We start from the raw sequence: 13004 nt of genomic DNA, 5'->3' as shown, positions 1-13004 counted from the left end.
GCTGGTCTACCTTCTTTCCAAAGACTTAAAAAAAAAGAGAACTAACTGGGCTTATGATTTGAGATAGTAACTGGAGAGTAAGGGAAAGCTAACTGGCCCATATTGAGGTCAAATCCAAGGACTCATTAATGTAGGGTTCCTGCTGACTGATTCAACACGCCCCAGAAAACCCCAGGATTCAAAGGGTGGCATTTCATAGTGCAGAAAAAGCCAAACACAAAAGCAAACTCTCACTATCTGTAGCAAGAAGCAACAATGAGGAAGCATGAGGCATTTTTCCTTCTTCAGCAAAATCCCACCAACTTATTTAGAGAACCATAGGTAGCACAAGGAATTAAAGTATTCACATAATTACCTAACCTCATTTTAACTAAATTTTAAAGTTTCTTCAACCATTTTCCTGAAGTTTCTAGGCAATAACTATGTTGTTTAGACTGATATTTCCTCCTCCTCCTTCTCATTAACCTCTGGTATAGGCACCTCTAAATCAAGATGTAATCAATCAATCAATAAACATTTATTAATCCCATACTGTGTGCCAGGCACTCTGCTGAGCAGAGAAATACAGAAGAGGCAAAAAAATAAACCCTGTCCTCAAGCAGTTTACAGTCTAACAAGGGAGACAACATGCAAACAAGTATATACAAAGCAATCTATATACAGGATAAATAGGAAATAATTAAAAGAGAGAGAGAAAGAAAGAAAGAAAGAAAGAAAGAAAGAAAGAAAGAAAGAAAGAAAGAAAGAAAGAAAGAAAGAAAGAAAGAAAGAAAGAAAGAAAGAAAGAAAGAAAGAAAGAAAGAAAGAAAGAAAGAAAGAAAGAAAGAAAGAAAGAAAGAAAGAAAGAAAGAAAGGAAGGAAGGAAGGAAGAAAGAAAGAAGGAAGGAAGGAAGGAAGGAAGGAAGGAAGGAAGGAAGGAAGGAAGGAAGGAAGGAAGGAAGGAAGGAAGGAAGGAAGGAAGGAAGGAAGGAAGGAAGGAAGGAAGGAAGGAAGGAAGGAAGGAAGGAAGGAAGAAGAAGGAAGGAAGAAAAAGGAAGGAAGGAAGGAAGAGAAAAAAGGAAGGAAGAAAGAAGAAAAAGAAAAACAAGTGATGGATAGATGATGGATTGATGGATAGTTAGATATAGATAGATGGATAGATAGATAGATAATTTTGTTTGTATATAGTTGTTTTCATTTTATCTTTCCATTAAACTCTGATCTTCTTGGGAATAGAGACTATCTTTTGCTTTTCTTTGTATTGCCAGTCCCTGGCAAGTAGTAGGTTCTAATTAGATATTTGTTGACAGTTGACTGACTGACTCAATTTCCTCATCTGTGAAAGGGGGTGATACTTATCATGTTTACCCTCATAAAATTTGTATGAGAATCAAATGAGATAGTATATATAAAGTATTTTAAAATGCTATTTAAATGGATATATGGCCAGAGGATTCATATAAACAAGTTTAATGGTGATGAGAACTATAAAAATATATACAAAACATAGCTCATGTGAAATGACCAGCTTTTCTTCATTAAACCATTCCTCTTCTGGTTAAATGTATCCCAAGATCTACAAAACTTGCAGAAGTTTGCTGAAATAGCGGTTCCAAGCTGCCAGAAGTGAATTTGTCAGTCAGTCAACCAATCTACAAGCCTTTAATAAGGACCTGCATTACCAGGTGCTGGCTAGCAGCTGGGAAGACAAAGACAAGAAATGAAAGAATCCCTGCCTCTAGGATCTTTCAATTCTATCAGAATAATTGAAACATATCGGTGCATACCAGAAATAAGTAGTCATCTGGAAGAAGGCCCCAGAGAAACAGAATGAATTCCATTTGTCACTCACTAGGAAAGAAAATATTTCCGTTCAGCCCCCCAAAACTTAGGGTTTCCCTTCAACTACCCTGAGTCTCTAAGTAAAGTCCAAGAGAGCCTTATGAATTTGTTTTAAAACTCAATCCAAGCATTAAGAGAAAGGCCCACTAGGAATTCCAACTATCTCTAGATTGAATTTACTAGATATTTGGCAAAGATTCATGTGATCCATATTTCTACTCAGATATTCCACTTGCCTGGCATTTTAAATACATTTTTGCCATTCATATTTTTACTTGGGATTGGGTTTTTAAATGAAATTCCTATTAAATTGTTTTAGATTTATGATACTCAATTTCATAATTCTCTTTTTGGACAATTTCTTGCTCGTTTTACGATCACTTTAACTGACTTAGTTTTGGTTTGGCATTATTTCACATTCATCAACTCTATTAAGCCTTCACTTACTCCTTAGAAAGCAATATACCACTAGCAACATCATTACATCCTACTAGCCAACATAATCTGTTGTAAATTCATTCTCTTAGATCTTCCATTTGCATTGTGGATGTCTTGCTCTTAATTTGATTACATCTGCTGACCACACTCTCAGGAGACCTGAATCAACCTTGTTTCCCCTTACTTCATGTACATCCCACGGAGAACCTAGAGCAGTGAGAACCCCCCGGCATTTGGTTGAGAGTGAGTGGGTTGGGACAATGGATAAGGTAACTGCCAAGCCTTTGACAACTTGGGAAAGTGTTCTTAAAGGAAGAGACAAGGGCCCTCTGGCGGCCTAAAAGTGATTCATTTTTTTGCTGAATCAGGTTTATAGCTCTAGAACTGGCAAAAAAGGAAGAAAACAAGCATTTATTAAATGCCTATGTGCTAGGAACTAATCCAAGTATGTTACAAATATTTTATTTTCTCAACAATCTTAGAGGTAGGTATTATTATTAACCCCATTTTACAATAGGGGAAACTGAGGCTGACAGAGGTTAAATGACAAGGTCAGTAAATATCTGAAGTTAGACCTGAACTCAAGCCTTCCTAATGCCAAGCCCAGCCCTCTATCCACCTTGTCACTTATTATGAGTAGGAATTACTTCATTCAATTTGTAACTCTGGCACAATGTTAGAAACATAGCAAGCAGGTGATAAATACTCCTTGGTTGAGTGATTGCTCCTATGAAGTTTAAAATCAAAGCCTGTTTTGATCACAAATGAGAAATCCAGACAAACTCCTCGATTTTTCAAAAAAAAATTGTTTTTTCTAACCAGGTGTCCCACATTTTATTCTTTTGAAGTATTCTGTTCCTCTACTATCAAAATCTCTCTCCCAATTCTTAGTTATGTTCTGATGAACTATTCTGTACCAAAACATTAATGATTTGAGAGCATCACCATGTGTTACCCCCTTTAGGAAATATTTATATTTTAATATACAGTGACTCTGAGAAATGAATCTCTAATGCTAGAATTCTAGGAAATAATGAAAGAAAGGCTTGTGAGTGAAAGTTTTAGGGGGTGGGAAAAGAGAAAAGTCTTCCAGATGCCCTAGAAATTATACCACTTGCAGCTACTCATTACGCCTACATGGTATACTATGGTAACAGTGGCTGAAATTCTAGAGTGTTGTATATTATCATTTCTCAAGTGTTCCTAACTTTGCTCATGCCTTCCATTGAATTATAGGCTAAACAGTTCATTCAACAGATATTTACTTAGTGTGGCAATGTAGGAATAAGGGATAGAGATTGAACCTGTGATTTCATTGCCCTAGGAAACTCCCAATTGAGGAAATTCCTCCTGAAACTTTAGTTCCAAGTGAGATTGGGCTAAATCAGTCCTTCTTAAACTTTTTCCATTCATAACCCCTTTTCATTTGAGAAATTTTTATGCAATCCCAAGTTGCATACATACAGGTATATGAAATAGGTATGCAAACCAAACGTTTACTGATAATAAATCATAAAGAAATTTATTTTAAAACATTTCTTTGGCATATATATATAATTGTACCATTTATTTAAGGTGAAAGCAAATTTGCACACTAATGAATTGGATGTGCTTGTTTATTTTTGCATAGAGAATTAAATCTTGGTGGAATATTGGACCTTTTACTGTTGCTAAAATTTTTGCAACCCTCACATTGTTATTCAACTCTATATGGGGCCATGACCCACAATACAACTGTGATACACAAAGGTGAATGATATGGAGTCTCTGCTCTTAATAAACTTATAACTAAGGAGAAAAGAAACTTACATAAATAAATGTAATGCAAAATATAAAGGAGAACCTAAAATGGGCATAAGAGGTCATGTATAGAGTTGAAAGAAAAGATCACCCTTGCTTAGGAGGATCAGAAAAGGCTTCATGAAACAGTTAATCTGGGCTCTAATAACAGCTAGGATTTTAAGAGTCAGAGATAAAACACAATCTGTAATCAAAATCAAAGATACTCCAAAATCTCAGAAGTCGCCCAGTATGAATTAAAGTTTAACAGGGATCTACCATACAAACCTATTCCTCCCCTAAGTGGTAATCCATTCTCTGCATTAAGACTTCCAGTGATGAGAAACTCACTGCTTCCAGAGAGAACTGTTGGTTCGTGATCTACCCCCCCATTCTGCTTTCTCCTCTCCCCTACCACAATCATATCATATATAAACATCTCTCTTTGGAACCACTTTCTCTCATCACTCCTGATTTGGTCCTGTGAGAGCAAATAGAATAATCAGTTATTCAACAATCATTTATTACATATCTGTGTGCCAGACTATGTGCTAGACACTGAGGAGATAATAAAGACAAAAATAAAACCATCTCTCTAAAGGAGTATACATTCTAAACAAATATAATGTCCTTCTCATGTAATATCTTTTCCCTAATAAACACCCCAAATCTCTGAATGATATGGTTTTCAGGGCTCTTGCCATCTAACTAAGAGAACTAAAATCCACTTCTGTCCTCCCCAGTTTACTCCAAACACACAGATAGACCAGATATCAAGTAGATATGGAAATTTCTTAAATATGCTACCTTAGAAATTAACTTTGTAGTCAGAATACATTGAGTTCAAATTCTCTGAAAAGTCACTTGCCCTCTTCAAATCACTTTCATTCACTTCTATAAAATTAAAGAGTGGAACTAGATATCCTAAGAGGTTTTTATTCTCTCTAGATTTCTACTGTCATGCAGAATTTTTGTTTTGGATTCCCAGTAGACAAGCAATATTTACCCATAAACTCAAATGGACCCTCAATTCTGTGGTTTCATCCATCTGTGCATCTATGATGGTTAATATAGACATATGTTTTACGTGACTTCATATGTATAATGGATATAGTATTTCTTGCTTTCTCAGTGGGTAAGGGAAGGGATGGAGAAAGAAAGAGAATTTGGAACTAAAAATAAAAATTTAAAAAAAAAAAACATCTGTGATCATCCTGGGTAGTAGCTTTTGCCCATTTTTCCCCAGAAGTTCACCAGAGGGGGTTGACCCAACCCATTTAACAAAACCATATGCATTAAGTATAAAGTGTGTGCTGAACTGCTCACCTTTATAGGATATCAAAGATTCAGAAGTGTCAGGGTTCACTCTCAAGTCATCTGAAGTCCAGTTTAAGTAATAGAATGTGTACTTTGGGACACTTATCCTTATTAATACAGAGATAAGCAAGAATCTGTGACAAATTAGCCTGGTTTATTTAAAGTATAGTATTAATGAAGCCATGTGCTTCCCATCCATAGTCTAGCATGGGTCTATTCTCTTGTATCACAGCCAAAATGCCCTGTTCTATGTTCTTCATATACAGCATTCTCTCTTCATACCATTTCACTGGCCATCCCACATACCTGAAATCACCATCCCTTCTTACCTCTACTTCACAGAATACTATACTTCCTTCAAGATCCAGTGCAAGCCTTACTTCTGCAAGAAGCCTTTTTTAATCTCTGCAACTACTTGTACCCTCTCTCCCAGAGGAAAAAAAAATAGAGAGAGAGAGATTTGTTAATTTTATATTAAGTAGGTAGCAGACATGCTTACGTGTTATCTCATCAATTATAATGTATTTCTTGAGAACAGAAATTGTTTCATTTTTTCTTTTGTATCTCAAGACCTAGCAGAATGCCTAGAATAGGTGATTGGTTTTCTTTCTTTTTCAAAAAAAAAAAAGCTTTTTTATTTTCAAAAGATATGTCTAGATAGTTTTCAACATTCACCCTTTCAAAACCTCGTGTTCCAATTTGTTCTCCCTTTCTTCTCACCTCCTCCCCTAGACAGCAAGTTATCCAATATATGTTATACATGTGCAATTCTTTTTTACATATTTCCACAATTATTATGCTGCACAAGAAAAATCAGATCAAAAAGGAAAAAAATTGAGAAAAAAAAACTGCAAGAAAATAACAACAAAAAAGGTGAAAATACTATGTTGTGATCCACATTCAAGCCCCACAATCCTCTTTCTGGGTGCTGATGACTCTCTCTATCACAAGACCATTGGAACTGGCCTGAATCTAGGTGATTCATTTTCAAAACTTGCTGATGGATTTATTCAATACCATAGCCACAGTCCACATGCTTAAACTTCATGGGTTACTTGAGCTTGGTAAAGGATTAATGAAAATCTATCATCTCAATTGTAAAACAATTCAAGGCCTATTGACTGCTAAGTCCAATTGTATTTTTTCAAGAGAGTGACTGTATGATGCAAATAAAATGATTGTCAATGCAGTATATTGTAAATAAAGGAGCCCCAAGAAACCATGAATTTAATCAGAGAAGGCATTCTCTGGAGTAGTTATTGTATCATGTAAATGACCTGAAGGTGAACAGTCTCTGAATATGTATTTGACAAACACAGATGTTCTCATTTGGGACAGACGGGTGGGACTTTATGGAATGGGAATGTTTCATGTACTTGGAGAATTGTTGGAGCTTCCTAGTGGGAGGATGCTAAAGGAGGGCCTCATAATTTTAAGGTTAGATAAATTTTCCAGTTATTTCACAGTCTTTGTTAATTTGCAATATTGGCCAGAATGTTGTGATAGTCCTTCATATCTCTTTCCCTTAAAATGACTCTGTGTGTGTGTGTGTGTTAGGGGAGTAGAGGGGTCGAAGGCTGGGAGTGTAGTGGTTCAACTAGAGTATTTCCTCAGCAGCAAAGTAAGCCAAAAATTGATTGTTTCCAAGTACTCAACCTTCTTTTTGTTGTTAGAACAAGAGGGATTAATATGCCCATTTTTTATCTCTGTCCATGAGGGGGAGACCCAAGGGGAAACCCTGGAAGCAGACTCAGCAGGACCATGAAACATTGCAGATGAGCTGGAGCAGATTCCAGTATTTTTGCTCAAAATTGATCTTGACTTTCCAGATAAATTAATTTCTCAGTGAATGCATATGACTACAGAATTTCATGTCTCATATAGGACACTTTGTACAGAAAAAAGAATATAAGTAAAATTATGGTCGATGTTTTTTTTTAAATGATGCCTGTAGATGGAAGATATATGGGACTTTAGGAATTGCTGGGAACTTTTCCCAGGGAGCCTATAATAAGATAATTAGCCAATTTTGCTCAACCCCATGTCCCTGAAGTTCTTAGTACAGACTCTAAATAATGTTTGAATATAACATACGCTAATAAAGAGACAGTTTAAAAAGTCTAAATAGGGAATCAGAAATACTAACAGTGCAGTGGGATACAAAACTTATAAAAGTCAAGGAACCTCATAAAATAAAATTAAGAAATAAAGAGAAATATCTTGATCAAAGTTCAAAACCAAAGGAATAGAAGGGTTACAAGTGCTATGCGATCAATCTTTATGAATTCTAAGGCAGTTGGAGTTCAAGCTATAGGCTTCCTGGAATAAAAATGGGTAATAGACATAGCCCTGTGAATTCTGTTATAGTTTGGGTAAATATAATCTTGAGGAGATTACTAAAACTGCTTAATATGTTGCCATTTAAACTTCAAAGCTGACTTGCAAAAACTGGATGAAGAGAAGTCAGCTAACATTTATTGAATGACCTTCTATAAGCCTTTTGAAGTATTAATAAAGAGTATATTGCATATTACTAAAAATGTGTATTTTTATTCATGTCTCCTTTTATAGTTTATAAACTGGAGGGTAGAGATGGGAAATAAAAGTCATTGCAAGAATGTGAGATTAGTAATTCTTTCTACTGGACTTTGGGTTTTCATTATTTTCATGAGTGATAGACGTTGAATTTTCACATAAAAGAAAGAAACCATTTAAGAGGTATAACAGCATTGAATAGAGTGATAGAGTCACTGGGTCCAAAACCTGAGTACAAATTTCATCTCTGACACTGACTGTAGACAAATCGCTTAAGCTCTTTGAGCCTCGAGCAACCAAGTCACATATTAAGTTATATTGTAGATGGCTCCAATCTGTGTCAATGAAAGGAATTTCCACACCAATGAAATCCCACAAGAAAAGTATCTTTGACCTATTGAAATATAATAAGGAGAAGCATCCATTCATTAGACAGTCCAGAAGAGAACATCCCTTTTGAACAATTTCCTCAAATGTGTTGGCCATGTTTTATCTTCAGAAATAGAAAGGAAAACAAGTTTGAAACAGCTTGTTTTCTTCTTCTAACTTAATAACTCTGGTTTTTGTGTTTCAAATAAAATTAGGCTGACCTTCTCATGCTAACCACATAGGAATTCGAAAGAATTAACACATTTGGTTTCTATTTTGTATGTGGTTTTTTCCAGAAAGAGAAGAAAAGCGGACTGTTGAAACTTCTAGCAGGAGCATCTACCAAAAAGAAGTCCCGCTCACCCCCATCTGTGTCCCCGACTCATGACCCCCAGGCAGCAGCTGCTGAGGGAGCTCTCCAGGGTGCTATGGGACCTGAAGTGTCATTGCTGTCTAGCCATGGAAGGGCTGGCTCCTGCCCAATTGAGAGTGAGATGCAAGGGGCTATGGGGATGGAACCACTGCACCGGAAGACTGGGTCTTTGGATCTGAACTTCTCCATATCATCTCCAGTTAGACAGCCTCCTCCTTCTATGGCAGCCATCCGTCCAGAACCCAAGCCATTGCCCCGAGAAAGGTAATGACTTAAGGGAAACAGACATTGTGTCCTTCCCTGTTCTTTGTGACAAACCTTTGGAGAAGGGTTGTTCAATCTTAACATGGAAAGGCACCGTGGTCCAATGGAAAGAACACTAAATGAGACATGAATTCAAATTCTTGTTCTCCTACTATATAATCTCTATTTAGCCTCTCTGAATCTCAGCTTCCTGTGTTTAAAACAAAGGGATTTTGTTATATGACATGTAAGGCTCCTTCCAGTTTAGACCCATATTGGTGGAACTGGAATGTCTACCTCCATCAGATGCAGATTGAGACTCTTTTTTCCTGAATCTCCCCAGTATCTTGGGAAGTACCAAACATTCTGTGACAAAATTAGAGGTTATTTTCTCCATAAAGCAATTAGCGTGTGCATAGACTCTGCTTTGATTTTCCTAGTTATGTAATTTCTCATATTCTTATATATCTCCTAAGGAGATTCCATAGCTTTTGTCAGAAAGCCTTTCCCAGTTTTCATTGTTGGAAAGTTCTGTGTATCTCACAGAAACTTCTTTTGTTGCAATTTAAATCTACCTTGTCAAATGTCAACTTTCCCCTGAAAAGACCAACTAAGACTTTACAAATTTACTAAATCCTTGGTTCAGGAGATAGAGATAAAAGATCTGGGTGTCCTGTTTAAGGTCCAGTCAGATAGATATCTTTAATTTGCTATGTTAGATAAAGTTGAAACTCTGGGCCACCAAGGAGAAACTTCAGAAAGGGCCACCTTTTACTCGATTAGGTAGAAAAAAATTATATTAAAAAAAAAAAAGAAACTTCCATACAAAAAAGGAGGCGCCTATTTGCACTTCATGCCTTCAAGAAGTAAGAAGGAGAAGAGTTGTAGACTATAGAAATTCATCCAATTTATAAAATATTACAGAAGATGCCACCTAAATGCAGGCTTGTCTGGAGCCCTTTTTAGATCTTTTAAAAAGAACTATATTGTCTCTCCAATTTACAAATATGTCATAAACATAAGCTTGACATAGGTAGTTACAGTAAAAATATGTGACAGCCAGAATGGAATTCACTAGAAGAATTAATTAGTTGATTAATTAATTATCCTCCTCATCTTTTTTCAGAAGAGAGAAGCAAATTGCAACAAAATTAATGAAGTATTTAGGTTGGGGGAGAGTGTTTTTTTAAAATCACAGACAAAACTTTCTGGAATACTTTCTGAGCACAGGATGTATGTAGAAGATCTCCCTCTACCTTGTATAGCTATCACTGATATTTAAAATTGATATTCAGAATTCAGGCCACTAGATCTCCAGCCATCAAAGGACTGATTTTTTGTGTTTACTTTTTTGTCAAAACAGGAAACTGGGGCCTTTATTTTTAATAATAATAATAATAATAAGGAAAGCTAGGTGGTTCAGTGGATAGAGCACTAGCCCTGAAGTCAGAAGGACCTGAGTTCAAATTTGATCTCAGACAGTCAATACTAGATGCGTGACCCTAGTCAAGTCACTTAACCCCAATTGTCTCAGCAAAAATAAATAAATAATAAAATAAGCATGACTGATGCATTTTGGAAAGTTTTTCATTGTGAAAGTTGAAGCACAGGGGAATCTGCCTAACAATATCTATGCTTCGTCTGTAAAACATGACCTCCTTGTGGGCAAGGCTATGTTTAATACAGTCTGTCATGTAGTAAGTACTTAATGTTTTTTGACTGACTGTAAAAGAGGACATTGAAGACTTGAAATCTTAGAGGCAGAAGAGAAATCATCTAAGTCTAGAGCCTTTTCACCCATGTAGGAATAGACTTTTCTGATGTTGTTCTGTGTAGGAAGTAGAAAAAGGTTCAGTGAATGAGAAATGAAAGACCCAGGATTAATAATAATGATGATGATAATAGAATTTATAGAATACTTTAAAGTTTGTAAAAACATTTTACAGATATTATTTCATTTGGTTTACAACCCAGTGAGCTAGGTGCTATTATTATTCTCATTTTACAAAGAAGAAACTGAATCAAAAAGTTATTAAGTGACTTGCCCGAAGTCATAAAGGTCTGGGATTGGATTTGAACTCAAGTCTTTCTGAATTCAATTTTACAGCTCTAATTACTGTACCACCTAGCTATCAAAATCAGCAAGAGCAGATTCCAGCATTACAAGGAAAAATTTTCTAAAAAAAATGGAGCTGCCTATCCAGTCTTCTCCATGACAGTTCTCCCAGTTTTTGCAGATCACTGTCATGTCTCCCTAAATCTTCTCCCCTCCAAGTTGAACAGTCCCAATCCTTCCACTTTTCCATATGTGATTTTGTTATAGACCTAATACTAAATAATCCCTAAGGATCTCTTCAGCCCTAAACCAATTTTTTCTTACTCCTTATTATTAATTTTCTGCCTACAAAGTCCTCCTATAAAAGTAATTAATATGAGGACTTTGTCTGCAGAAAATAAGTTCATTTTATCCTCAAAACAGTCTGAATATCCAGAAAATTCCATGAACTCTTACTGTGTATTTCCATTAATTGGATTTTACTCTGCTACTTGTTGAGCTTCAAATGCTTTAAAAAAAAAAAGCCCAAAAGGCCACAAAAACCATTGATACAGGATTTAATTCTCTTCATCCCTCAGATACTCTGTAAAAATCTCATCATTAAAAACATGGGAAGGTCTGAGACTACAATACTTCTAGAAAAGCCAGACACCAAATCTCCCTCTCTGAAGACTTATCACTAAACAAACATTTTGGAATTATGTAGCCGCTTTTCTAAGCATTAGGTATACAAAGACAAAAACTAAATATCTTCTTTCCTAAAGAAATCTAAAATCTGTAAAAATCATCCTGGTGCTTGCTGGAGGTTAGTAGTACTTTAATATTAAAGAAAAAGTTATTTACCTGGTGCAGTGGCTAGAGTACAAGGCAGGGGTCAGGAAGCCTCATCTTTCTGAATTCACATATGATTTCAGATCCTTAGTTATGTGACCCTGGGGAAGTCACTTAACCCTGTTTGTCTCAGTTTCCTCATCTGTAAAATGAGCTGAAGAAGGAAATGGCAAACCACTCCAATACCTTTTCCAAAAAATCCCCAAATGGGGATCACAACTGAAAAATGACACAACACAATTATGAATAGAATTATGAAGAGAATTAGAGAATTAGAAGGAATCTCCTAGTTCATTTAGTCCAATTTCTTCTTCTTTTCCAAATAAAGGAATTTGAGGCCCAGGGACTGTTTGATCCCCAGGATGGAGTCATATCAGAGGATAGTGGAGCATTTACCCCATTAACCCATGAGGTTACTGTTTTCCTGTTAGAAAAGAGGGGAGTGGTTAGCTCTGACCTGGGATTCAGGGAATTTGCCTATCTTGCTTGATGGTAGAAAGAACACTGAACAATGATTGGACCTGTTCCTACAAGACTTAAAAAGACTCTCTTCCTGAGTCTTAGTTTACTCATCTGCAAAATAAGGGGTTTGATTTCTACTAATAATAACAATAGCTGGTTTTATGGGTCACAAAGCATGTGACCTACCTTGTTGTTCTACACACCAACCTTAAAAGATTGGTTCTACAGGAATCATTAGTAGTTACCATTTGATAAAGAAGGAATCTAAGTATTCAAGCCCAGTTCTTCCTGAGTGAATTCAGGTTTCATTCCACTTTGATTACTCTGCCTTAGATTTCTCTAAGGATCCCTTTCATGGAATCTCAAAATAATTCAAAACATTAATCTGACCCTATTTGTCAACTGTCTCTTTCAACCATTTGACAAATGTTGAATGAGCACCTGCTAAACTTTTTTTACGGTTAAAGAGTTGGAAAACATGACTGAAAAGGGAAAATTAAGACTAGCAGCTGTGTGTGTACTATCTATACATATATACTCTGGGGAGGGGGATGTAAGGAGTGGAGGGCTTCTATCAATGTCTCAAATGAAATACCACTTGCTTCCTTACTCAGAGGTCAGTGCATCATTTATAGCATTCACTTACGTGTCTATTTGTTGTTTCACCTTCATTGAAGCTTCCTCTGTCATGTACAGGCTCTCCTAAGTTTTCAAATCTACTGCCTTTCTGTAAGAATGAGGAATTAGGAAATGTCCTCACTAGCCATACAATTACAATCA

At 36.1% G+C, this 13004-nt stretch overlaps 1 protein-coding gene across 3 annotated transcripts in view; it reads left to right on the top strand.

Annotated features, from left to right (window-relative positions):
* Positions 1-13004, top strand: part of SH3RF3 (SH3 domain containing ring finger 3) — a 564609-nt gene that overhangs the window by 537032 nt on the left and 14573 nt on the right. For all 3 annotated transcript variants that reach the window (XM_074299631.1, XM_074299630.1, XM_074299632.1), the window contains one exon: positions 8556-8896. In XM_074299631.1, the coding sequence (XP_074155732.1) occupies positions 8556-8896 (341 nt within the window). The remainder of the gene's footprint in view (positions 1-8555; positions 8897-13004) is intronic.

This window comes from Sminthopsis crassicaudata, chromosome 3 (assembly GCF_048593235.1).
Source record: "Sminthopsis crassicaudata isolate SCR6 chromosome 3, ASM4859323v1, whole genome shotgun sequence".
NCBI classification, from domain to species: Eukaryota; Metazoa; Chordata; class Mammalia; order Dasyuromorphia; family Dasyuridae; genus Sminthopsis; species Sminthopsis crassicaudata.
The sequence above is the reverse complement of the archived record's forward strand: the minus strand, read 5'-3'. Positions and strand labels throughout refer to the sequence as shown.